Below are 27,382 nucleotides of genomic sequence, written 5' to 3' on the forward strand. Positions count from 1 at the left end.
GCAGATTTCGTCCCTTGAAGTAGTTGTTGACTCCTCGGTCTTCGAGTTGAACTGGAGATCCTCCTTCATGGCCTCCATATCTAAGCGGGGATTTAAGAGTGGGATGAGTACGAGCGTACTCAACAAGTTCATCATAGGAAAGAGGTGTTTAATGCACTAGCTACGGCATTAGACCAGAAAGTCTAATACCCATGCAGGTTTTCAAAACCATTTCTTCAAAAGGTTGCTTTTATTCAGAAGAACTATGTCCGTCAGCCTTCACCGGTTTACTAGAACTTCATGGAGCTCCTTTCCGGCCGCGTTCGGAGTTCCATATCCCGGAACAGGGAGTGACAGGTCACGGTTCTTTACACTCTGCAGAGGTGTGTTGCTTTACCCATAAGAGATCTTAACCTTGGTGCCAACCGAGTCTAGTTCTCGTCCACACTTCCTTTGGTGTGAGGCCCGGTATAAGGTCTAGCCAATCATGTTCCTCCGCTACCTCGAACACCCACCCTTTGTTGCATGCCCCGACCATGGGTCCTCGCCGGTCCCATTATTCCCGTAATTTCAGGGTGGACCCCGACCACGACAACAGTTTGGGACTCGTTAACCAAACTCCTTCGCCGGTAGCTGCAACCCATCATAGACCACATTACCGTGGGGAATTAGAAGGGGATCCCCACCCTCAAGTTGTTCCGCAAGCAGCAACCGCTACGGTAAGCAACAGCTATACCGTGGGGAATTAGAAGGGGCTCCCCACCCTCAAGTTGCTCCGCAAGACACAACCGCTACGGTAAGCGCATCCGTTGATGAACGAGAGGTGGAAACACTTTTGACTACTCCGTCCCACTCCGGATCTTATGGTTAACACGGGTATTACGGCACAAGAATCACTGGCGACATTTGTTGTTTAATCCTAGATGGATATTAACCCTTGCAATGGAACCTCCACCATATCAACACAATCCATGGTTCCATTGCCCACCACATAGTCATATTCATAGTTATGAAAGTAGTGGTTTTGGTTTTTATGCAATAGTGATAATCATAGTACTTTGCAAGTAATTTGATAAAGATACTCAAATGACATGAGCAAGTGATGAACTTGCCTTTCTTGACCGCAAGATTATGCGGGCAAGGTCTTCGATACGCAATAACTTCAAATTCTGAAATAGCATCATCGTCCGGTAAGGACGATGTTTAAAAGATTGGTAAGGATGCAATAATGCATAAGAATGAGATGCAATCGCTCTAAGCGTGACCTAACCCCGATGATTTAGGATCAGTGAGTTGTAATGATCGGTTTAGGGTGTGTTGCACTTTTAGAGTGATTCACATACAAGGTTATTATTCAGGTTTGGTTATCTCGAGCATCATAAACAAGTGAAATAATACATCATACAATCATACACATAAAGGAATTGCAGTTGAATAATATGTAAATAGTAGTTGTCGAGTTTTAAGCTCTACGATGGCATGGTTGATGATTACTTTTTATGTACTTCAAAAGAATAACTCTTGAAGAACAAGTTACATAATAAATCGAAGTATTTCAAGTAAGAACTATTAGCTTCTATGGTTTGCTTGGTATTTACTTCAAAAGAATAACTTTTGAAGAACATATTTATTAAAGAATAAGAAATACTAAAATAGGAGCTATGTGCTTCTAGGGTTTACTAGTGGATTTATTTAGTTCACTCAATAGAGACTAGTTGGTTACTAAGTAGGATGGGTCTAGATGCAGCAAGTATTGGTATGCTTTAGCTAAACATGGTCAACAAATTAGTTGTTATGCATGGTTCCTACTATGACTCGCTTATAGGGTATCATATCAAAGGATGGTTATCAAGGTGGTGCCATGAGTTAACCATTAGGGTTTACTATGCCTTTTCATTTGCTTAGTATAGATCTATGGGTAATGGTTTAGTTCATATGATCACATATCATAATCTCCTAGGGTTTTAGAGTTGAAAGAAAACTAGAGTTTAACATGAAATAGAGCTAGGTTTTATACATAAGATAATTAGGGTTTTCATTAACTTGGTATGAGTGACAAGTAGTGTTCTAAAGCATATAAATTATATTAACACACAATGTGATATGAGTTGGCACAAACTTAACATGTGAATAACATTTGTTTGCTTTAGGTCTTATATGGAATTATTTGGTTTTTTATATGTGGGTGCAAGGTCATAATATTGTTTTTAGGAAATAAAGTTATAACACCTTTATATCATATTTAGGTTTAAGTACTTTATTTTCAAGGTTTTAGGAATTTATAAAAAGGTCATAAATTATCTTGGATTAAATTAACTACTTTAAGTGAAAGAAAAATATTCATATTCTATATTTTCTAGAAGTTTCATATGTTTTGTTATTAAAGAAATCAAATAATGAGTTTTATTAATTAACTTATGTTTAAGAAAAACTTTAATAATATTTATTACTTAATTAAGGTTGAAATAATCTATCAAACATTTCAGAATTCAATTTGTGATTTTGTTTTTTCTAATGAAAGATTTGGCTAGAGCTAGTTAGTTTGGCTGCCTAGAACTAGTGGTTCAATTGCACATACGCACATATACGGAGTTACAGACGATGATACACAAATCAGTTTGAGCTGAGCCCAAAGTGTACTCACGTACTGGAGACTCACGCGACCAAGCCCTCACGCATAAACGCCTCTCATCGTTCCCCAACTCACGCACGCACGCGACACCCATCGCGTCCTCGCGATGCTGCCGCCGCCTCCTTCCCTTCCGGCCGCCACCGGCCAAATCCGTCGCCGGCGCACGTCAGCGCAGCTCCGCCTCGCTATCCTCCATAGAATCCCCTCTAAATCGACGCTCACTCGCACCCGCACACACAGGCTCCCCCAGATGTCGTCGCTCCGCTGCGTTTGTTTTTCCCGGCCGCCTCCGGCTCACTCCGGCACCGGCGAGTTGGGGAGCTTGTCCGCCTCGACTAGCTCGACAACTCCCTCCGGCTCGATTTGATCTTCGGAACCCCTCACGCTTGCCCTCGACCCTGGAAACCCTCGCGGTGACCGGTCGATTTGACCGCCGCCGGCCGCTCACATCTTCGTCCTCTGTCGGCACGACCCCGCCACGAAGTCCTCCGTTACCTCAGCTCCCTCTTCTTCCGCATGGCACCGCCCACTGCTAACCCTAGCAGTGGCTTCAGCTCGGTCGCCGGCGTGATGTCGCGTGCCGCTGCACCTCCCTCTGGACCTCTGCATCAATTGCGCTCCTTCACGAGCTTGTGCTCGACCGCCTCCTCTTCGATGATTGCAGAACGGTAACGTATCTGCAACCCCGGTGTCTCGATCCGCCGTCTCGTGACCTTGCTGTTGTGGTGGTGGCATGGTGCTGTGATACTGGTGATGGTTTGTGGTGGTGGGACTGGCATGATGGAGCTGCTGCTGTTGCGACGGCTACATTTCCTTCGCCGCCGGTGGGACGGTTCCGCGACGCAACCCCGGCGTCAACTACTGCTCCTACTCTCGACTGAACTCACTGTGAGCTATACATCTGCCCTCTCTGTATATGATTACAATGTGGTGTTTTGATCTGTGAGCCATGGTTCATCTTGTTGTGATACCTGGCATGATTTACTTATACAACTAGGTTGAACATGGTCTGAACTAATCCCCTGTCTATTGTTGGAATTTAAACGGTAGTGGTTGTGGACAGAAGATGATACACATGGCTCGATATAGACAAAATACACATGTAGGGTTTATCTTAAGTAGTGTAGTTGTTTTTCCTTGATTTAGAAATCTGGTATAGCAATTCCCAGATGCTCTTTACAAGATATGCTTTCTTATTAATTTTCCATAGGAATATATATCAAGCAATGGTTATGTTTCTTTGAATTTCCGGTGATCATATGATCACATATGTGTAGGAAATATGCCTTATGATCACGGTACTGTGGTGCAAGCTGCTCCTTTAAAACTATATGCCCCTGACGTAGTTAAAGTGGAGCTAAATGGTGAGATCTAGTTTATTATGTCCTGGTGGTTAAAGTTGCTTTGGCAGTCACATGATTCCAGTTGGTTGTGTGGTAATTACATGATGGTTTAAACACTGTTGCTATTAAGGTTACTTGGTTGGCCCGATAATAATACCAGGACCCTAACTAAATTCCTATAGTATGCTTAGTAATAATTGGCTGCTCTACGGGTTGCTATATATTGATGATGCCCCTGTTTGGATGATTCCTTCATCCAGGCATACATTTTACTATAAGATGTACCTTTGATAATAACGGATACTTGTGCTTGATTTGTTGCCTAGCCGGTGATGCATAAGTTGAGGCACATGATTTAAATAAGAACAGATACTATGGTACCTAAAATTCTCTATGATGAATCTTGCATAGCACTTATGTGCAGATCTGAGAGAATCACTTCTCATGACTTAAACTGATGATTTATAGTTCGATCTTTGTCTAGTTCATTGCTTGCAAATACTACCCATGTGCTATCTACTAGGATTTAATACTTCCTGTGGTGCCTCCTAAGAGTGTGCACAGGGATGTTTATTACTTATTACTTAGTAAGATTTGTGTTGTTGGTAGTTATGCAGGGTGATTTATTAGACTTGGATCATAACTATGATCAAATGATGTTAAAATCATCACAAACAACTCATGTTTGATAGACTATTTGATCTGGATGATATGATGCCTTTTTGGGAATAAAGCCAAGTACTAGGCTCAATGAGTTTGTATACCTATTTCCCTCTGCTAGGCATAACTTTGCTGGCTGATGGTGATCTTGATATGCTTCTGGATTGTTGAATCTTCACCCCCTCGACTTGAGCCTGCTCCTCCTGATCTTGATACTTGCTTTGGCTTGGTTTGGGTGATTATCTACTTCTTTCATTTCTGATTTGTTTCTTGAGGATTGTTTGATGGCCTGGATGAAGAACTTATGCTGTTCTTGGTTGTTCTTGGCTGGTCGATGGGTATGAGAAAGATGGGTGCTTGGGCAGCTGTGTGCTACAAGAAGAACAATATATATACCCTGCCCATCTACTCTCGGTGGTTGACAACACACATATGCAACCTTGTGCGTGTGTTGCTTGCTTGCCTGTTGCATGTCCTGGGTAGATGCATCTCCCCTTGGGGATAGGCACGGCTGAGAAAATATCTCCCTCTTCCATTTCTCTTTATTTTTAACATAGCCACTTGGCATTACCATTTCTTCTTGTTTTCTTTGTTTGTTTTGCAGGGTCTTACTTAAACAAGAGATGATGATCTTCAAGTTTAGTTTAGGATTTGATTTTCTTTTCTTATACTTGTAATTGTAACTATATTTTTATTCTTTATTATTTTTGTAAAGACTTTGTATTGTTGTGTTAATATTAATAAAGAAATGTTTTCCTTGTCGTAGAATATCCTTAATCATGAATTACTTGTCTTTATGAACCTTGTAATATTGGATGATGTAATTAAATGTTAAATACTTTATTTATTTTGAGTTTTATATTTTGTTTGATTAAACATGTTGTATGTTATATAATTGTCTAGAATTCAAATTCCAATTCCAATTTCAATTTGAATTCTTATCACTCATATTTAAATTGAATTCCAATTGTGTTCCCCAAAATCAAATAGTTCAACAAAGGTCATGTCGAAGTTTATTGCACTCACGTCTAGTACTAACTCAATTCCACCGACGTAAGATAAACCTCGATCACCTTGATGGGTTTTAAGCAAAGATCAGAGTGAAGTTTATAGCGCTTAACTTGATGATCTACTTCAATTCCAGCAAGTTAAGTGAAACTTCAGTTACTGTGACAAGTTTTATGTGAAAGCGCGAAAATTACCCGGATTTTCTATGCATGAATGCAATGCACACATCTGTTTCCTCTATTTTTGTAACCCCATTACCTGGGATATTACACGCACCACCATGGTGCGCCGGGGGTAATTTTCTTACCACCGACCGGCGCACAAATATGGTGGTGTGCCGGCGGTAAGAGTATCTGCGGTTTTTTTCCTCCCACCCCCCCACCCAACCGCCTTTTCAGTTTTGAAATAAATAAACGAAAATTATAGAAATTTCAAAAAATTAAATCCTTCGAGATGACCATGTTATGCCAACTAGTTTTAACGAAAATTTAAAACCATGAATTTTGATATATTATGCAAAATGACGTCATTTTTCGGTAAAAACGGGAATTCTGGTTGCATACGACCTCCGATGAAAAAGTTTTTTATATCAAAAAGTATCTACGCGAAATTTCCTATTCGAATTCAACCACCTACGGTTGTTTAATAAAAAATTGGATTCATCAAATTCAAAACAGAAACAGGACTTTTCAGCTTTTAGATTTTGATGAAAAGAAAGGAAAAAATTACCCCCGGCGCACCACCATGCTAGGTGCGCTGGCGGTAACCAATGCTATATAGGCAGAAACAAGCCGCCTCCTCTTCCACTTCTCCTTTCCTCCTCCTCCTCCTCCTCCTCCTCCTCCTCCTCCTCCTCCTCCTCCTCCTTCACTTCTCCATTCCTCCTCCGGCCACCTTCTTTTCTTCGACTCCTCCTTCAGTTTCCCTTCTCCTCTTCTACCTTCTTCATCTCCCTCCGGCAAGAACCTTCTCAAGATACTCACCGGCGACCACCTCCTCGACCTCCCTCCGACGAGCTTCTACCTCCGTCCGGTCGGCCGACCGACTTCCTCCGACGAGCTTGTACCTTCGGCCGGCCTCCCTCCGGCAAGCTTCTTCGGTGACCTTCTCTCACTCCGGTGGCCACCTCTGATACGTCGCAAACGTATCTATAATTTTTGATGTTCCATGCTTGTTTTACACCAATTACTATATGTTTTAAGGGACTAACCTATTAATAGTTGCAAAAGTGCACAAGTTCTTGGTTTCAACTTTGTTGTGCAGGAAATAGGCAAATATGGAAGGAAATAGCTCATTATGGTGAAATCTGGAATTTCCCGGAATCTGTCCCTGCTGAACACATTTCAAAGATCGCTTCGAAACTCCATCAAAACGACGTCCAATGGAAAAGTCGTAAACTACAAAGTTGTAGAGAATTTCAAACCGAACAATTTGGACATCTTATTCGTCCAGAACGGACAACGGATGCATCCGGCAGACCAGAATTACTGCGGAGGTTCGTGCAGTCTCGGGACTCCGAAAGTTGGTGACGTATTTGACACAAACTCTTTCCATACCTGGATATTTCAGCCCAGACACGATTTGTGAGGCTCATGAAGGACAGAGGGGAGTCCTAGGAAGGTTCTAGAGGTGCCAAGAGCCCGTGGATCAAAGGGGCATCCATCCCGTGGCCTAGATTGCATCTCCAACACTATATATTGATGGGAAACCCTATTTTTGGAGGCCTCCAAGCATTGTCACGAAATACTCCTCCTTGGCAGCAGCCAAGGAGGGGGAAACACTCATCTACACCAGCACCAACTCAAGGAAGAAGAAGTCTAAGGGGCGGCGCTCCCCCATGATGCCGGCGGCGGGGAAAGAGTCCCCCGCGCCGCCGCCGCCCACGCCTCCGCCTCCCGACGCTCCTCGATGAGCCCTCCAACGTCTTCACCGCCATCTCCATCACCAACTCCTCATTGTATTCAGTGGTCCATCCTCTCACAAACCTCTGTACCGCCATATGTAAACATGGTGTTTGATGCTATAAGTTATAATCCTATGATCTATGTCATGTTGCCATAGTTTATTTGTTCTTTGATTGATTGGTTGTTTCTCTTTGGTTCATTAGAGTTGTATGTTGATATGTTACCGTCCTTGGTGCCCATTATATTTGTGCGCGCATGGATCAAGCACCATAGGGTTGGTAGTACTTGTATACTAGAAGGGGGAAGTTCTACCGGAGTGACAGAAGCCTAAGGACGCGAACCGGATAGTTGCATGTATGGGAGTAAGAGGACCATTTACTTAAGGCTATGGTTGGGGAAACCTTAATGCTTGCTAGTATTTACGGATGTTTGCTAGCAAGCCAATCATATAGTACTTGTAATCCCGGAGGGAGAGCATGTATATTTAGCCTCTCCTACATAGAAAGCTGCATCGAAGACATTGAACCCAAGATCTTCACTAATTGATTTTGGACAAAGCCACCACTATTACCACCGCCTTTCCACACTCATGGTACTGTTAGTTTAGTTTGTTTTATTGCTGCAGCACTAACATTTATTTCGTGTATTTTATTGTTCTGCAAAGTCACCTCTCATACCCGTTATCGCTCTAGTTTTATTTCCTAGATATTGCAAACGCTTAGTGTGTGTAGAGTTGTATCAGTGGTTGATAGAACTTGAGAGAATGTTTATCCTACCTTTAGCTCCTCGTTGGGTTCGACACTCTTACTTATCGAAAAGGCTACACACGATCACCTATACTTGTGGGACATCAACCTCCTACGGCGACAACCATGGTTACGGCGCCGACCACGGTGATGGAGAGTCCACAATCACAAACTAGAACCAGTCACGGAGTCGAACTTGACCTAGAGCTAGATCTAGATCTTGATTTGACTTTTTTCGAATCCTGGAGTAAATACCACCGGCGCACCAGGCTGGTGCGCCGGCAATAACTCGTGTTACCACCGGCGCACGGGCTAATGCGCCAGCAATAAGAAATTACCACCGACATGTTTCCACCGGCAGGCGCTGGTGCGCCGGGGATAAGTGATTTTGCTGCGCCGGAGATAAGCTTTTTCTTAGTAGTGTATGAGGTGTATAGTTTTTGAGAAAAGACTCAAAAATAAAGGTATATTGCGTTGGACAATCCGTGTAGATATATTTCAAGGATTTGTTTTTGTTTTCTTATCCGTTGAACACTCCTCTACTTTATCATGTCAATTGTCTAGTATTAATCCCACTAAAACCTTATGTAGTTTTGTCTCTATTGTGTTTCTTAATTTTCATGCCAAAAGCTATACATCTTATATCTAAGAACCTTATATCAAGAAACGGAGGGAGTAGTAACCATGTAGTTGAGTATCTAAACTTGTATCTTAGAGGTACAATGTTTAGATCATTCTTTTTTTGCTTAAAAATAAGAAAAGGTCTTCCTAGAAATTACATTTCTAGATCAACGATGTGTCGGGGCTTCTTTAATCATACCCTTCATTAGATAAAATTTTAGGGCTCCTTTAAATTCATAGATATGAAAAACATAGGAGTAGGGAAAGCATGGGATTAAAATATCATGCCTGCTTAAATTATATGGAACATGAGTTGTGTTTGACTGTAGCAAAGAGATTTTTCATGAGGTGTAACTTAATGTTTCTTTTTCCATAGAATTTACATTAGATATGTTCTACAAAATATATATTCTACAGAAAGATTATGCAAATCCTATAGATCAAAAACGCTTAAACCGCTTCTTCTCCCACTCGAGAGAGCAAATACTTGTTTGAATGTAGAGGATCAGTTCTGATGCTCCAAATTACAAATCTTATTAGGTGTACCGGTGACACGGTGACAATTCTGAAATGATAGGGAAAGTCATGGCAGACCGTTGTAGATTAGTTACTTTGCAGCTATTCTTTGTCCCCTACAAGGCAGACCGTAGACTAGCTGGCCCCTTTGCTACCTTTCACATATAACCACAGGCCGGCACGTTGCGACGCAATTTACACAAAAATAATCCTTTGTGAAAAAAGAACGCATGAAATAACCCTTGATCAATGAGAGCTGCACCACATCTTGTGTTATACGTGGTGCGCTCGAGCCTGCAAGCCGAAGATGTGTGACGCCGTTTCTATGGGCACACCATAAACAGGTGTGGCGGTTTTACGAAGGTAACCACACAAAAAGATTAGAGACGTGAAATAGTGAGTCATTTCGTGCAATCTTTAAAAGGTTATTTTTATGTAAATCGCCCACGCGCAATGTTCATTACGTGGTCGGTGCTGCAGATGAGTGAGACTGAAGCCTCGAATAAACTTTCAGCCCAAAGAAGTGCAGCTGAACCTCATTCAACGAGCACAAAACCCAGCAGAAACTTACAACGAATCACGGATCAACACTGATGCATAACCAATATCTGGATTCTTTTACCTGTCAAAATTCTACCAACTCACTGAAAAAAAGGCAACAAGCATCACCTAACCGAAGAAATGAGAAGCCCGTCGAGAAACCATGAGATGCAACAGTAGCCTCATGCCATGTGGATGTCAAAGTTAGAAGAAGACTTCAGCAAATGCTTCCAGCCGAGTCGCGAGACTGACACCAGTAAGTGGGGGGTCTAGAATCAGATTTGCAGAATCTGATACGGAAACGAGATTGAGTGGTGCAAATGCAGCATGTATCATGGAGACTTTCAACGGCTTGCAGTACAAGAGATCTATTTGCGATACATGGTGAAATGCAATTTCCAGTGCAGATATGGTGGAGTACTATGAAACATTAATCCACCTAAATTATGTCATCTAGTTACTACTAAAGTAATTTTTGTTAATAACTATTTTGACTGGTAGAAAAAAATACACAGAATTTCACAGTTCAAAAGTTCACAACAGATGAATAAGTATAACAGGATGAAAGCAAAACCTCCAGACACAGGGACCAAGCAGTTTGAACTTGAACATCACACATCCTGAAATCACGTCACTGGAAGGCCTTCTCTGGGAAAACTCCGTCTATTTTGGAATGATGAGGAAAGTCATGCGCCATATCTTCAGCTTTCAGACCGGCGCCTCTTAATGATTGGACAACCTCCTTGTGGACCAGAGCATTCCCTTCCGGTGTCAGATGCAGTCCATCACTAGGAGATGAAAACAGTCAGCTATCAGAATGGATACAGTAATGGATGGTTCTCAAGAAGCTGAAGCCTTTGCTCCTACGTACAGGCTGCAAACAGCCACTATCGAGGTCTGAAACAACTAAGCTGATTAGGGACCTTTCTTGCAAGAACTTGTAGTTGACGTTTTCCGGTTCCCAAGTATTTAGATGATTAACGCACATATCTTATCTTTAATCTCGTCATAAATGCATGCTAAATTGGTAAACACCACTCTACGAAGCAGCGAGTTTAGTGTTAGAAGATATATACAAAATGGATGACAATAAATATTTCAAGCTAGATTTTGTTACAAAAATAGCCTTCTTTTTTTGGTGAAAAAATGCAACTGATTAAACTCAATATTGTTACAGAACCTAGATTAAAAATTTCAACCAATTCATTCTTTCCGAAAAAAAGTGGTAACAGAGAAAAGTAATATTTGCATAGGCATTACACATATATGCTCGGTTGCTTACTAGGAAGATATAAGTTAAAAAATCCAGGTGGAAAATATCTTACAAAAATCCACCTTGATCGATACCATGTAGAGAAAACGTAAATAAAATCTTCATCCTCAAAATCTAAACAAATCTGAGGAAGCATTTACCTTAAGTAAAGTTTCTGCCAACCTTCAGTCAGTTGCATCTTTGACCAAATATCAACACAGTGCACATCCATTTCTTTGGCTAGTTCTATGCATTGACTTGCATAGACACCAGCCATTTCATTTGTCCTTTCAGGGAGACTCCTCGCATCTTTTCCATATAGTGACCTTGAGCAAAAAAAAAATGACACGGAAATTCAATTCAAGCTACTGGGTATATATGCTCCATCTACCAAAAAAATTATTTCGATGTGTTGAAAAATTTTGACAAAAAAATCTATACGTATATCTCCACAATATATGTGTGTTCGTCAAGTTTCCCGAAAAAACCGACATTTTTTGTGGTTTATGTAAAAAGAGAAAATTTATCTTATGGAATGCCTTATTTTTAGCACCGATTTTTGTCTTTTTACACACGCCACATGACAATTCGATTTCTCATGAAACGATTTTGTGGGCACGTAGAACGTGAAGATGTACATGCGAATTTTTTGTTTCAAAGTTTTTAACATTTCAAACTGTATCTAAGATGCATTTCAAAATAAAGGGAGCATATGCTCCCACGAGCCAAAACACCACTCCCATGTCCATAACTAATAAGTTACATGTGATGTGTTCAGTAAAGCTTGTGGAAAATGAAACATAGAAGTTACTAGACATAACATGAGTTACGAATAAAAAAATGATTTATACTACCTCCGTTTCAAGGAATAAGGCGCACGCGTATTTCAAGACGAACTTTGACCATAAAAATTGAGCAATAAAATTTTAATTTTATTATATGTAATTAGCACCGTTGGATTCGTACTGAAAAGCACTTTCTAATGATGCTAATTTCATACAAACAATCTTTATATATTTAAAGTATTTTTTGGTCAAACAAAAAGCACGTAAAAAGAGGACGCCTTATTCCTTGAAATGGAGGTAGTAATATTCAGTAACTCCAGTATTCCCACAAAAGAATGGGAACTCCAGTAGGGCTTGGTTGGGAGTGCCACAGCACCACCAAATAGGCAATACAGAGATTAAGGCTGCATTTGAAAGGATTTCTCGTAATCTCGTTTGTCACACCCACTTCTGCCTATTTTAGTGTTTGTTTGACCCTCTTTTGCCTACTTTTGTCGCTAATTCTCAACAGAAAGTTATCAAATAAGCACACCGCAGCAAGATTCAGCAACCACAAACTGGGACAAATCAGAACTGACAATAAGGTATTGCCTTTCTTCACTCTCTTTTATTTCTTTCTATGCCAGTCAGTCACTGATGTTCCTACAGCAAACATGAATAGTTAAAGAGGACAAGTGGTGCCAACCGTGCATATTGTTCTCTTCCATCTTCATCAATAGGAGGTGGGGTGATAAGCAAAATCATCATGGACTTGGAACAATCCTGTATTGAGATGAAACACCGGATTACAAATATTTTGAAGGACTGATACTTCATATTGGCCCAAAAATACTACTCCCTCCGTCCCATAAATGATGTTGAATGTATCTTGATCCAAATTTAGACAAATCTAAGACATCCTCTATGTGACGGAGGGAGTATTAAATAACACTCCAATTGTAAATTTACCTCATTATGCCTACTTTAACTAAGACATAACGTAGATATTTTTTAACAATGCAACACATTTAAGTATATGACAGACCAGGAGACCTTGAAGTCACTGCTGTTGTAATATATTAACATTGACGACAGTACTAGTTATTAGGCAAAGACACCTCAAGAAACCAGCAAGTTAAAAATGGCTGGCCATCAACTTGAACTTGAGGTTCCATAACTTTTGTATGAAAAATAGCAAGCACGATGTGAGTATTGCTTCTTAATATTCCTGGCACTAGAAGTCTTAATAGTCACTCCAGCAACATGTGATCCTAAGCAAGCCAGTCCACAGATACATACTCTAGGCAGGTAGAGTTACAGCTACTCAACTACAAGAGGCCCACAAAGAATTAATACAGCTACTTCCTGGTGTTTAATTTTTTTTTTTTTTTTGCTCTAACAGTTGAGATTAACATTTGTTCAGATTCTAGATGAAAATCAGAGCCAGCAAATTTAGAAAACAAAAAAGCACCAAGCAATGTGCCAGCAAACCATGTTCAGGCAAATGCTTCAGAAATCTGTCAGGCTTTCATTCCATCGCCGACAAAATATCTGACTGAACAGGCTCAATCAGAAATCCAGGGATAACTTCACAACAGATATCTAAGGAAGCAATTAAACTAAGCGGCTTTGGATCACAATTTTAATGGTTGATGTTAAGATGTAAGGGAAAAAAAAGTTTCTCAAACTGTGAAAGCATTTTTGTGTGGACAGGTATTTAGTTAGTCCATCTTTCATTTTCTTCGTTTCAACCTATCACAATGGTTACCACCCACGACCCACCTCTATAGGGATTAGTCGATTTTATGAAGATCCAGATAATGCCCTGTTTATGATGGTAGCATAAAAGTTATAAAGCTACTAAAAAAGTTCCAGATTGTGCATGATGCCCTACTTACTTGCAGTATTGTACTACCTCCGTTTCAAGGAATAAGGCGCACGCGTATTCCAAGATGAACTTTGACCATAAAAATTGAGCAACAAAATCTTGATTATATTATATGTAATTAGTACCGTTGGATTCGTATTGAAAAGAACATTTTAATGGTACTAATTTCATACAAACAATTTTGATCTATTTGAAGTAATTCTTGGTCAAACAAAAAGCTCGTAAAACGAGGGCGCCTTATTCCTTGAAACCGAGGTAGTATGTTGTAAAAAACAACGAGTTTGAATCATGGTCCTGACATAGGAAAAAAACTAGCATAACAACTTGGAAGGAATTAAGAACATATAAAACGGAAACATTTATTTTCACCTTGAGATGATCAACAATTGTTCTGAGATTCTGTCTGTACTCCTGGACCGGGACATGCTGCCGCTCGCTTGTCCGTCCCAGGAGCGCGGCGTCGTTGGCACCGAAGAACACGGTGGTGGCTACGGGCGGTACTAAGCCGACCTGCGTATGGAGTGCTCATTTACCACAGCACAGGCCAGTGTGGCGATAACCTGGGGCGGGGTGATCGTACCAGGGGGAAGATGCGGTGGATGAGGAAGAGAGCCCATCTCGTGTTGTACCCGCCGTAGCCTCTGACGACCACGTCGGCCTGGTACAGGGGGAAATTCAGTGCCAGGGATTGAAGGGATGGAGGGTGGTTGGATTCGACGGACGGACCTTGCGGGAGTAGGTGTCGGCGAGGGCCGCTCCCCAGCCGCCGGGGCGGAAGGACTGCTCCGTGATGGAGTCGCCGAAGAGCACCAGCCGCGGCCGCAGCGGCGTTTCCTGGGATCCCGATCCACCTACCAAGGCCAAAAGCGGGAGGAAGAGGAGCTACGTGAGAGGCGAGCGGGATGACAGAGGTGGATGAATGCAGCAAACCCACCTGAAGCGTCGGCGGCGAGGCAGACGGGAGGGTGGCCGGCTGACGGGGCCGCCGGCGAGGGGCAGGATCCCGGCGCCGCCATCGCAGCCTGGCCTGATTCCAGATAGACGGGGAAGATGGACTGGAGAATGATGTGCGGTGTGATAGAGCAGAGAGGAGGAACGGGGAAGAGTCGCATGGGATTTTCGATTTTGAAATTTGGACTCCAAAACTTCTACAGAAAAAACTACTCCGTATTACAATTCTAAAAAAAAAAGCCCAAGATGGAATTCTCTGTTGAGATCAAATCGACTAAAACGAACATGCTGACAGTTTAATCTGAACGCAAACATACGTTCTGCTGGCCTCCAACAAGCTCTAGGCCAAGCAACTGCACCTGAACCCAGTTCATCGATATCACAGAAAGGCATGGACATCTGCCTTCTAAACTGCCAAGAAAAATCTCCTGACAAAATGGCATCAGCCCCAGCAATGAGCATCATCAGTGGAGAAAGACAAGAGAAGCCTCTCCAAGAACCATGAGATGCTAACCGGCACGTACTATTAGCTAAAGCGCAGCAGCCTCGCAGTGAATCCATCTGGACCCTGGACTAGATTTAGAGCAAGAAATCATTTTTGCCAGAGCGTATAGTCCACCATAGCAAGCAGAAAACCAACTTCAGCATGTTACTGCATAAGAACAGTATAATGTTGATGATGCCATCATGAAAATTTTAGAAAGCAAATGTGCTCCAGCTTCTGTTATATGTTCCGCAGAAGAAAACCAGACCAACTCTACCATCACAAGAGTACCCTTCTTATTATCATCAAGACAAAACACAGCCTTCAGCAAAGATTACAGCACAGGGAGGTGGGTTATAGCTACGGAGATCGCCATTCTACACCAGCATATGCTTCCACCGCAAACCTGAAACCACAAGGTGGAAGGTCTTAGCTAGGATCAGTACCCCACCACAGAATGGTGGGAGCGGTTATTCAGGCGCTGCGCTAGAATGATCGCTTTACCTGGTGTTATCGGGCCTCACAGGTCCTTGACGATGAAGTTCTGGCGGCTGATGGGGTTCATGACGACCGGCGGCCCAGCGGTGCGAGGCCAGGCCTGGAATTTGGTGTCTGTCGCCTGCCACCACTCCTTGTCCGAGACCGTCCCTGGTATGGTGCCTGATCAAGGAGAAACAACATGGTAATGATCAGCAACAAGGAAATGGTTTCTTGATACCAAGAGTGTAATAATGTTGACTATGCTATGAATGGGACTGCAGAGGCAAGACAAAATACATACCACCGAAGATCTTCTTCTGAGAAACGATGTAGTCGCAAGCATATGCGATGACACAGGAGCCAACAAGGCTGCCGACGATGTACTTGGCACCCATTGGAACTGCATAGTTCAGTGCACAGAAAGTTAGGGACTGTGGGCAGGAAACTTGTATAGGTTGCAGGTTTAAGTACTGGAAATACCACCATGCATCCTTGGAATGGAAGAAATACAAATAAGAAGGTTCTACCAAGTAGATCATTCAATAGGCCCTTACGATAATGATCAGAGTGACGTTTTAACAGAGTACTAGCATGCAGTTGAATACGTCACGGGGTATACAGTGTCATTTCAGTACCAAAGTTATCGTTGGAATACCAGCATGCACAAAATCTGTAGTGCCCATGTTGCAATTAGTTCCAGTTAGAGATTACAGGTTTTCAGTCATGGAGGTACCATCATGGCATGCTTGGAATGGATCAATTACCGATAAGAAGGATCTAATCTACCCAGTACATTAGATCATTCCCCGTTGAGAATATTAGCATACACAAAATGTGTTGCGACTACTAGGTTTCAGCAAGTTCCATGGCCTTCATAAGATATGATGATTCGTCAAAATAGAGCAGGATTTTGCTGACAAAAAATTCTAGCTTTACCTGGATTTCAGTAACAAACGCAAACAATTCACATTTGCCAAGCCAATATGGAAGTTACCAGGCACTTTGCGACCTGATAACCACCAATGCTTAGTTGACTTGCCATTAGCACAGGGTGTGACATGCGTGAGTTGCAACAGATGCGACATAACGCGAACTATCGCATACAGTTGCAGCCCAAAGAGGGAAATGAAAACGCATGGATATCTCGCTTTTTCTCACTGCAACCAGCAGACGAACAGCGTTTTGTTTCGACCGCAAGGGCAGACATGACGCACACTTACGACAATCATTCTGCGAGATCGGAGAAGCATCGACCGGCAGAAAGGACCAACCTAGCAAGCATTATCTACGGTTGACCACCCGTCAAGACAAACTGTGGACGGGGCAGAGCAGTGCAGGCTACTCCCAACAAAATCGTGTCCCTCATACAGCAAGAACAGCACGCCAGTCTGACCAAGTAATGTTGAGAGAGCAAGACGCCCAGTAGTTTAGCGTATCTATTCTTTCCTGGGGCCCGAGCTTACAAGCTGACCCTAGACGACGATTCAGCCACGCAGAACTGTGGATCCGCCACTGACCCGCTCGAAGTAACACAAGCAGCGCAAACTAGAGCTAGCTTCCATACAGACACAGGCGCCGAATACGCGCGCGGGCTTCCTCCCGGCCGGCGATTCGATCCGGACAAGGGGGCTTTCTCGGCTTACTTGCAGCACTACTGTTTGTCGAGATCTATCTCGTGAAAGCTAGGGGCGGTCGAGCTGGAGGGAAAACAAGAAATCTGCTGCTGCGAGATTCAGAGCAGCTCGAGGCCGCAGATCTGGCGCGCGCGCGGGGGTGAAGGAGGAGCTAGGCGGGAGAAGGGGAAGCGGTGATGGAGCTAGGGCTGCTTACCTTGGGATCCCTCTGCTGCGAGGCGGATTCGGTGGCGGATTCCTGCTGTTCTTGCTTTGCTTGCTTCCGGAGAGGAGGAGTAGGTGAGGCGTGGAGGAAGAAGAGGTGCGCTGCCTGAAAGAGGGCTAGACATGGGGGCCCATGGGGGCCATCTTAGGGTCCAAAGAGGCCCGTAACCATAAAATGCTGTTCTAGGAATAAACAATAGCGAGACCATGTTCTTCCAAAATCAACTGTATAAATTTCATTTATCAATGCACATATATAATCACAAGTTATATGAAAATTTAAAACAAATCAGGGTATCATAATGTACTATATCAAAGGCAATAACAAAGACAATATTGGTGTGCATCTGTGCGGTTCCAAGTTCTATGTCTTCTTATTACTCTTCCATGGTAAGTCCCACGCATGTGTTCTTGGCCGTCAGCTCAACAAGCTCTCCTTTAGATGTATTAATTATTGTCTCACGAAACCTGAGTGCTGCAGACACAGGTGTTAAAACTCAAGGAATACTTCTTTTCTAATTGGTCCAAACAACACTTTGATATTCATAAGTATTTCGAGGCAACCCTGGATAGCCTTTTCTGTCAAACACACAAAAAAGGCTTAGCATTCTTTCGGAGTATCTTCATGGAGGTGGAAAATCTATCGACGGTGATTTTTTAGGTCAGTTGACGGTGATCATTCTTTACACCAACCTCATCACAATATTCTTGCATTTACATTCGAGTTGAAAGATGCAACCTGTAACCTTCCATCGCGGCCCTCCTTTGATAATTCTTGCACGGACAACCCACAAAAAATAATTATTCTTGTATCCCCCGTTTGACAGTGTAACACACTCTGAAGTGTGAGTTCTCCACCTTGAACAATCGATGATAATTCACCGCGTAGTTCTTGAGCCACTTTTGAAGTTCTGCCAAGGTTTTGAATTTTGTTCCTTTTCACTAATACATACACATTTGGATCATTGTCTCGCTGGGGAGATAGACGTGGCACGAGAATTTTTCGTGTGCCACCATCAACATAAGCCTTATCGGCGAGGCTTAGATCACGAAACTATGATGCATGATGACTTGGCCTATTACTTTGTTTCAAACATCAACATCTTTAACTGTCAACTAATGCTTGTCTATTTCTTCATGCCGGTTCTTCATCCTCGGAGTCATATGCATATTCTCTTGTGTGTGGGATGTCATGGTCCACGTCCTCTTTAGCTTCTTTAGCCGCTTCAGTGGTGTTTTCTAAATGTGTGAGGCGGGTGTGAGATTGGTAGGTTTTGTTTTTTCCTTCAATAGTTCTTGTATTTTGGTCGATGAACTCCTAGCTTTATTTTGAGTAAACTCCTTAGTGATGTAACTATTTTATTAATTAATAAATCTCGCAACATAGTTGTAATTTTCTCTTAGAAAAATAGAGCATCCTCCACCGTTTTTTTTTTTTGCGTAATAGAAGGGCAACGGGAAAAAACAGCATAAACAAGAGCATCCTGCACTGTTTCTGTGACTTAGTACTTGCACCTCACAACTAGTTTCCGATAAGGATGTAGATGTGGGGTAAGTGAGATACTCCCTCTATCTTAGTTTACTAGGCCTGCACGTGTATCTAGGACGTCAATTTGATCTATATAATATAAATTATATAACACAATTATATCATTAGAAAGTATAAAATCTAAAGTTTCCGATGTTATATTTTTTGTAATATATATTTTATGTTAAGTTGGTCAAATTGACGATTTAGAGATACGCGTAGGACTAGTAAACTCAAAAGGAGAAAGTAGTAAAATCTTAATTTATTAAGAAGAAGAAAGAGCGGAAATTCGTCTTGGCTCCTGGGAGCATTTGTTCCCGGATTTTTGGGGAGCAAATTTTATTTTTCAAAACTTTTCAAAAAAATTCCGAAAAAAATTATGCACGTACCTGACCATGGCATGCACCATCTTCTGAAATTTCGCTGCGAAATGTCATCGTATGCGTCCTGGGCAAAAATGACAAATTTCCAGATCTGAGATTCAAATTTTTGGATCTCATTTCATGTCAGAAATTTGTCATTTTTGTCCAGGGCGCATACGATGACATTTTGAAACGAAATTTTACACGTTGGTGCGTGCCATGGTCAGGTACGTGCATGATTTTTTTCGGAATTTTTTGATAAGTTTTCGGTTTGTTCTGATTTTCCAAAAAAACCGGGATCAAATGCTCCCTGGAGCCAAATCGCCGTCCCACTTTCTAGTTTAAAATTTAGAATAAAATATAGTATATAAAAAGCCCAAACAACCGTAGGGATCAAACTCTCCAGAAAGCTAAGGAGCAGAAACAATCGAAAATAGCCCGGAAATGCTTCTTGGCTCTCGGGAGCATGCACCTGCGTCCTGAACCAACGGGGCCATGCCAAATGGAAGCCCATGTACACATACAGTCTTGTATTGGCCTAAGTATTCGGAGAATCTACAAGCACAAAACATGAATCTCCAAACGTTCGACTTAAACTTATTAAGTATCAGTCGCGTGATTTTCAGCAAATCCGTAAAATTAAAGGCAGCATGCAATGTTTTTCAGCGCAATAAAATCGCAACACGAAAAAGGCCTAAAAGTAGGGATCAAACTCGTGTGGACCAATATCGTTGTCTCCATTCTCTTGCAAGTCGTGCTTCCAGCTATTGCCTCCGTCGAAGCTGTCCTGGTACTCCCGGCCCTCCGCCGCAGCCTGCCGGCGCTTGTCCACCCGGCGGATGACTGCATCGACGGCGATGTCGAAGGCGTCCTTGAGCGTGACGCCTTTGGCCGCCGGGTCCCTGTACATGACGGTGGGTATAAGCCGGATGACCTGCTCTCGCATCTGTGCCACCTTGGCCGGCGGTATCTTGGCGAGCACCTCTTCAATGCTGGCGTTCTTGTTTTCGACGTCGCCGTGGTTGATTAACACCGAGTAGCTCCGGTAGTCCCTGGGCAGGTGCCAGATGTACTGCAGGTAGGCGGAGACGGGGTGGAAGAAGACCGGGATGCAGCCGGCGAGGATGCTGTCGAAGGTGGACTTGCGCGTGAAGGAGTCCCCTCGCGGCTGCACGCAGAACTCGGCGCTCTCCAGCAGCTTCATGGTCCGGCCCGGCGTGTATGCTGTTGTAGTCCTCCCGAACATGGCGCAGCGGCTGGACCTGCCGCACTGCTCGATGATCTGGGAGCGCACGGTCTTCTTGCGAATATTACAACGAGCGGACCTTATGGCGCCCGGACCTTATCGCCTTCGTCCGATGCGGCTGGAGATTCGCGTGCGCCCATTTTACAAAAAAACCCATGCACCTTCCTCAAATTCAGATGTAGTCCTGACCTATATAAAGAGCCACAAACGGCCAGCAACCCTAGATCCCGACCCAGCCTCCCACCACCCTGCCTCCGCCCACCACCCGCCGCCGCCCGCCACCCGCCTCTGCCTCCGCCCGCCGCCCGTCTCCGCCCGCCGCCGCCCTGCTCAGGAGCGGCAGGACGCGCGCGAGCTCCTCCTCGTCGCCGCTCCTCCGCGTCGCCCCCCTGCGCCCCTCCCGCGCGCCGGCGTGCTCGGACGGGGCCGCTGCGTGGGCTCCGCCGCGCCAGAGCCGCCGTGGTCGGGCAGCGCCGCCTCCATGGCTTGCTCCAAGATCCCGGCGGCCGGACAGGCGGGTGGTCCAAGATCCCGGCGGGCGGATGGATTTCTTCCTCGTTTTTTTTCTTTTCTTCCTCCTTTTATCTGTGTATGGATCTTCGTAGGATCTTGTATGGATCTTTGTGTGGCCGGATGGATCTTCGTAGGATCTTTGTATGGATCTTTGTGTGAATCTACTGGATCCACTAGTTATTAGGATCATGTATGAGCAAATGGATCCATTTCCTATTCTTGATGGATCTTCTGAATATTTTTTCAAGGATATCTTTTTATTTGTGTTAGATCTTCATGCCTAAATATTGTTTCTTATGAAGATCTGTGAAGAACTTCATAGAGATCTATGGTTGAAATCAAGAGATCTATGGATTTTTTTCATATGGAAAAATGTTACTTATAATTGCAACAATGGATACACTGCAATTTTTTGAAGAACTTAAGAATGTCACAAATGGATACACATTGGATTTTCTGAAGAACTTCATAAGCAGCAAGGACGACCTACTATGAATCTAATAAAATCCAGGGTCTTTTACGCAAAAAACGAGTCACCAATCTTGATGCCTTTCATGAAATAGACGGTGCGGGATAAGGTCCGGGCGCCATAAGGTCCGCTCAAAATCCGCGTTCGTCTTCTTGCTGCTGGGGCGGGACGCGCCCGCGAACCCCCAGAGCCACTTGCGCTCCGCCCGCCGCATGCGGCCCTGCCAGCTGGTGACGTCGGCGTCGGAGGAGAAGTGGAAGTGCGACGGGTATGGCACGCCGAAGTCGATGCCGTGCCACGGGCTGGCCTCCGCGCCGAGCACCGTGAGGTTGCGGATCGCGGGGAAGGTCAGGAGGGAGTTGCCACCCCTGCCGGTGAAACCGGGCTCGCGGAGGAAGTCCCAGATGATGCGGCCGGCGACCATGAAGTGGTCGCGCCCGCCCATGACGCGCCACTCCGGCCGCGCGATGAGCCACTCCGGCCGCGCGATGAGCCACTCCACGAGGTCGCGCGGCAGGGCGTCCATGGCCGCGACGTCGGGGTTCTCCTGGTCCAAGTACAGGAACCTCTCCACGTCCAGCCCGGAGTAGAACGGGACGAACACGGCGGCGGCGGCGGCGGGGTCGGACGTCAGGCACTCGTGCCGCTTCATCCGGGCGTGGAAGATCAAGGCCAGCATGAACTGGTCGGTGTCGTAGGCTCCCCTCTCAGGAAGCGCGCCGCCGCCCTCTGCCTCTGTGATGGGTGCGCCGAATCCACCGTTGGCCATTTGTTTGCACATTACCTCGCGGCAGTCGCGGACGAGGTCGGCGTTGAACCGTGGCGGCAGGTCGTACATGTACACGTACCGGCCGGCGCACTTGTCCGACAGCACGAGCTGGAGCTTCTCCAAGCGGGAGAAGAAGGCTGCGTTGTTGCCTAGTTCCGAGCTGGTGCAGTCGTGGTCGTGGAGGAGGAATATCACGCCCCAGAACATGGTGGCGAGAAATACCACGTAGACCACCCGAGACGGCCGGGCGACGGCGGATCTCTCGGCTGATTGCTTGCCGTCGTCGCCGGTCGCGCCATCCCTCTCCACGATCACAGACAAGCGCTTCATCGGTAGAGCTGCGCGCGCGGGGATCTGAAAGAGCCTTTTTTTTGTGTGACTAACAGACAGGAAGACCTGAATCCTCCTCCGACCACTGCCCTATGTACTGTATACTCTGCCACTACGCTCAGATTTACAAATTTTCGACGGAAACTACGCTCACTAATTAACTCGGCGTCACCGCGATGCGCGCGGAAGCAAGCAACTAGTAGCAGTAGCTCACTATAGTACAATTATTAAGTTGACGTACTTCATTAACGGTACTGCTGCGAAGTCTCGAGTCAATGTACTCCCTCCTTTCCAATTCCAATTTAGGATGTATATTATGTTTAGTTAAAGTCAAACTTTATAAGCTTTGATAGATTAATTTTTATTATACCTAATGTATATATAATATGAAAATATATTTCATCATGATTCTAGATTGACATTGAGATAATGTTGTAGATGTTGCTACAATATTTTTTATATATTTAACCAAAGATTATAAGAGAGAGGAGAGTATAATGCAAGCCTTTTCTAATGACGATCCTAACGACTTTAACCAAAACTAATATGCATACTAATTTAAGAGAGAGGGAGTATAACGCAAGCCTTTACTCATATCCATATCCATACATTGATCCTTGAGGCAGGCTTTGGATCCAGTGCCGCGCTGCGCCCGCGCGATTACCGAGTTGGTATGAATCAATTATTAAAGGACAGGTTGACTTTAATAATACTTCCTCTGGTCGATTTTATTTGACTCGGATTTAGTACAATTTTATACTAAACTCTAGTCAATTAAAAATGACCGGAGGGAGTACTACCTTAAAGTCTTGTGCAAATCTACCATTTTTGACAAAATTTGATTAATTTTAGATATTTTAAATTGTATGCTGCTCACCACTATATACATGATCCACACTTCTGCCAGTTTTTCTATAGCACAAAATATAAATAAAATTGCATTCAGATTTTGTACGTACTCTTGTAATATACTCCCTCCATTCCATAATATGTTTCTGATTTGAATGTATCGAGACACATTTTGGGGGCAGATTCGACAAAAATAACCCTCACGTGAAACTAAATCGAGAAATAAACTTTGGGTGAGAAATAGAACTTGTTTGACTAAGTTTAGGTTATATGTGATGTAGGCAACAAATTGTCTCACATGTCCAAAAACTTTGATATTGTACTGAAACCCTAGATATTGAAATTTTAATAAATTGATATGCAATTTTGGTTTTGTGTGATCTAGATTTTGTGATTAAATTTATGTGTAGTATGTGAATAGAACTTGTGTGATTTTGTTTTGGTTTTGTGTGATCTAGAATTTGTAGGCCACATTTGCTCACATATTAGTTCTTATATAGTCACATTTGCTCGCACTAGTTGTTTTGACATGCTCACATGTGTAGGATGACGGTTCTCGATTCTCACTACGATGATAAACATCATTCCTACTTGATGTTTGAGAAGAAGCAGGTAATAGAAATGACCCAAGTAGTTTATATGGTTTTTGCAATGCTAAAATGCATATGTAATAATGAAGGTTGTATGTGTCTAGGTCTTTGGAACCCTCCAACTTAGGTGTCACGAGGCCTCCTCCTCGGAGAAGATGCCATAGGATGAGCGATACACGAAGCATATTTAGAATCTAGGATTTCTACCATTCATCTATATGGTTACCCGGCTAATTGCCTGCCGTCGTCGGCGGCCGTGCCATCCCTCTCGACGCTCAGATACGAGCGCTTCATCGGTAGAGCCGCGGATCTAAAGCAGACATTTTTCCCTCTTTTTTGTGACTAACAGACGTAATCCTCTGCCTTCGACCACTGCAACTATGTACTACTACCTCCGTCCCAAAAAGTTAAGGCTTATATTATTTTTAGAAAGTCAAACTATGTTAAATTTAACTAATTTTTTATTAACATGCAAGATACAAAATCAATATCATTAGATAGATAATAAAATAGATTTTTTCATATGGTATCTACAAAATATTATACATATTGATAGATTCTGCTAAAAGTTTGGTAAAACTTAACTTGATTTAACTTTTTTAAAAAATACTCCATCCAGTTTATATTAATTGACTTTAATATAGATTTATTTAGATACATTTTAGTTCTAGATACATCCATATTGAAGTCAATTAATATGAATTGGAGAGGAAGTATAAGTCTTAAGTTTTGGAACGGGGTAGTACGTACTGTAGTACTACTAAGAGTATGCTCACACGATCCATACTTCTGCCAGTCTTAAGTTACCACGATGCACGCGTCGCAAGCAAGCAACCAGTAGTACACTTCATTAACGGTACAGCAAAGTCTCGAGTCAATAATAACGCAAGCCTTTCCTCATATTCATACATTGATCCTTGAAGCAGGCTTTGGATCTAGCGCCATGCTGTGCGTGCGCGATTACCGAGTAGGTATGAACCAATTAAAGGACAGTTTGACTTCATTAACACTACCTTAAAGTCTTGTGCGAATCTACCATTTATGACAAAATTTGACTATTTTTTAGAGATTTCAAATGGTATACTGCTCACCACTAGATACACACGATCCATACTTCTGCCAGTTTTGTGTAGCATACAATATAGAGACAATTGCATCCAGATTTTGACCTCTTGTAATATACTCCTTCCATTTCATAATACTTGTCCTGATTTGGATGTACCTAGATACATTTTGTGCATAGAAATATTCAAATATGCGATAAGAATTATGAAATGGTGAGTACCGTTGTAGACTATATCGAAACTTTTTCAAAATGTATTGGAACCTTGAAACATTAACGTATAATTTTCAAAGACAAATGGCTCCTGGGCTCATCACAGGTAGGAAAATATACATAGGCAACATTAAGTTAGTGTCGCACTTTTGAAGTCACACGCCACCGGTATTTTCCAAACTACCGGTTGCGCACCGAAATATTTGTATGACACGTGTATTCTCTTAATGGTCGCGCGTGGAAATAATTGTACACCACAACTGCGCGGGACATAAATTTCTGACCAAGCGCAAGATTGAAACTGCAACACACCACCACTATTTGAACTACTTTTTTTAACAATAAAAGCATAGCATGTGGCAGGTACAATTTCCATACAGGCCTTTACATCACTCATCCTAAAGAACCTAAAATTTGAAGATAAGGCATGTGCTTTTGTAAGAAACACCCTAAAATTTTAAGATAAGGCACGGAGCAGGGCCAGAGCGCTCGAGCGCCCCTTTCCGGCGAGAAACCCTCGTCGCTGGCTACCTTGAGGCTTCCGGGGACGAACCACTTGGCAGCTTCGAGGCGTCGAGCTCCAGCAGACAGGACGAAGAGTACCCTCCAATTTGAAGGTTGCAGATCCATGGCCAAGGATAGCCGTGGCAAGATTTCCACCGTCTTGGATGCACTTGTTGGGGAAGATCCACTGTCGGGGAAGAAGCCATCTGAAGAAGGGGTGAGCTGCACCACAATGTTTCCCATCACCACCACGGCAGGACGGAAACAAGGGTGGAGCTTTCCATCTCCAAATCACTCCCACCAAAGTCTTCGGCTTTATTCAATGAAGCGGCGCTCAACGTCATCGCCTGCAGCTCCGGCCACTGGAGCCAAAGGACGAAGAGTACGAACCCTAGACACCAGATCTGGCCGGACAAATCGAGCAAACCGCTCCAAACTAGCGGCATAGAGCCATACTCCACAAGGGGAAAAAAACTTAACCTACCACTATACAGAGGAGACGACCGGCCTCTCCTCCCCTCCACTCCAGCCGGCAGCGCCGCCGGAGGAAAGGGGGAGAAGAGCCGGGAGGGAGTAGAGGACTCACAACGGGACCTGGGGAGAGAGGGAGAGGTTGGGGAGGGGACGGGTATGTGGAATACTATTTCAACTACTAGTGGCATGTCACATGCCACAAGGTATGTGGGGCCCACATGTCTGACCGAACGTAAAATACTAGATTAATTACATATTTTTTTCAAACTTTAAAATGTTGTTTTCAAAAAAAAAATCAAAAGGCGAGCTATGATGTATAGCTCGAGCTACACTTGTGATTTCTGATACTGCTCACCACTATATACACCATCCACACTTCCGACAGTTTGTGTAGAATAATGTAAATAAAATTGCATTCAGATTTTGCATTCCTGTAATAATACTATTTAGATTTGAATGCATCTGGATATATTTTATACATAGATATGTTCAAATCCGTGACAAGAATTATGGAATGAGGGAGTATGGAATAAACTATGGCGACTGCTTCCATATACTCCCAAGGGCGAAGGGTTATGTTGAGCGGAACACAAGAACAACCCCAGATTAATCCGCGGTGAGGGGCAGGAACGGCTTTTCATCTTCAATTTGGGTACTCAAAAGCTCGATCCAAAACTCACAGGACCCGTTAGCCGAGGGGTACCCGTATCACAGCGAGAATACGTACGCACCCACATCTCTTCCACGTGCACGCCCGTACCTCTTCCGCGTACACGCTCGTATCTCTTCCGTGTACACATGGGCCCACACACACGCGCGCACAGTCCAGAAGAGTCCACTATTTTAACCCCACTTAGCCTCATCCC

The 27,382-nt window shown here is 43.5% G+C and overlaps 3 protein-coding genes across 3 annotated transcripts; all 3 read right to left on the reverse strand.

The window, feature by feature from the left end:
• Positions 1-10,256: 10,256 nt before the first annotated feature.
• On the reverse strand, positions 10,257-14,869 carry LOC124703872 (GDSL esterase/lipase At5g62930). The gene is made up of 7 exons (XM_047236114.1): positions 14,788-14,869; positions 14,580-14,704; positions 14,434-14,511; positions 14,223-14,363; positions 12,672-12,748; positions 11,363-11,527; positions 10,257-10,737 (listed from the first exon to the last, which is right to left on the reverse strand). Exons 1-7 carry the CDS (start codon positions 14,867-14,869, stop codon positions 10,581-10,583), a joined length of 825 nt encoding a protein of 274 aa, XP_047092070.1. The 3' UTR covers positions 10,257-10,580.
• Positions 14,870-15,481: 612 nt separating this feature from the next.
• Positions 15,482-17,705, reverse strand: LOC124667326. Its single transcript, XM_047204628.1, has 4 exons — positions 17,599-17,705; positions 16,070-16,168; positions 15,793-15,948; positions 15,482-15,694 (listed from the first exon to the last, which is right to left on the reverse strand). Exons 2-3 carry the CDS (start codon positions 16,161-16,163, stop codon positions 15,809-15,811), a joined length of 234 nt encoding a protein of 77 aa, XP_047060584.1. The 5' UTR covers positions 16,164-16,168; positions 17,599-17,705; the 3' UTR covers positions 15,482-15,694; positions 15,793-15,808.
• A 2,485-nt stretch (positions 17,706-20,190) lies between these two features.
• Positions 20,191-22,823, reverse strand: LOC124703881 (xyloglucan galactosyltransferase KATAMARI1 homolog). The gene is made up of 2 exons (XM_047236123.1): positions 21,867-22,823; positions 20,191-20,793 (listed from the first exon to the last, which is right to left on the reverse strand). Exons 1-2 carry the CDS (start codon positions 22,821-22,823, stop codon positions 20,191-20,193), a joined length of 1,560 nt encoding a protein of 519 aa, XP_047092079.1.
• Positions 22,824-27,382: the final 4,559 nt, after the last annotated feature.

The sequence above is a fragment of the Lolium rigidum genome, chromosome 1 (genome assembly GCF_022539505.1).
Source record: "Lolium rigidum isolate FL_2022 chromosome 1, APGP_CSIRO_Lrig_0.1, whole genome shotgun sequence".
NCBI classification, from domain to species: domain Eukaryota; kingdom Viridiplantae; phylum Streptophyta; class Magnoliopsida; order Poales; family Poaceae; genus Lolium; species Lolium rigidum.

Coding starts and splice junctions, on each gene's coding strand:
- LOC124703881 (XM_047236123.1), bottom strand. CDS start 22,823: ATGAAGCGCTTGTCTGTGATCGTGGAGAGGGATGGCGCGACCGGCGAC. Junction 20,794..21,866: donor CCAGCAGCAAGAAGACGAAC/GCGGATTTTGAG, acceptor ATTCGCAAGAAG/ACCGTGCGCTCCCAGATCAT.
- LOC124703872 (XM_047236114.1), bottom strand. CDS start 14,869: ATGGCGGCGCCGGGATCCTGCCCCTCGCCGGCGGCCCCGTCAGCCGGC. Junction 12,749..14,222: donor CAATTGTTGATCATCTCAAG/GTGAAAATAAAT, acceptor ATCTCAATACAG/GATTGTTCCAAGTCCATGAT. Junction 11,528..12,671: donor GGAAGAGAACAATATGCACG/GTTGGCACCACT, acceptor TTTTTGCTCAAG/GTCACTATATGGAAAAGATG.
- LOC124667326 (XM_047204628.1), bottom strand. CDS start 16,163: ATGGGTGCCAAGTACATCGTCGGCAGCCTTGTTGGCTCCTGTGTCATC. Junction 15,949..16,069: donor TCAGAAGAAGATCTTCGGTG/GTATGTATTTTG, acceptor CTCCTTGATCAG/GCACCATACCAGGGACGGTC.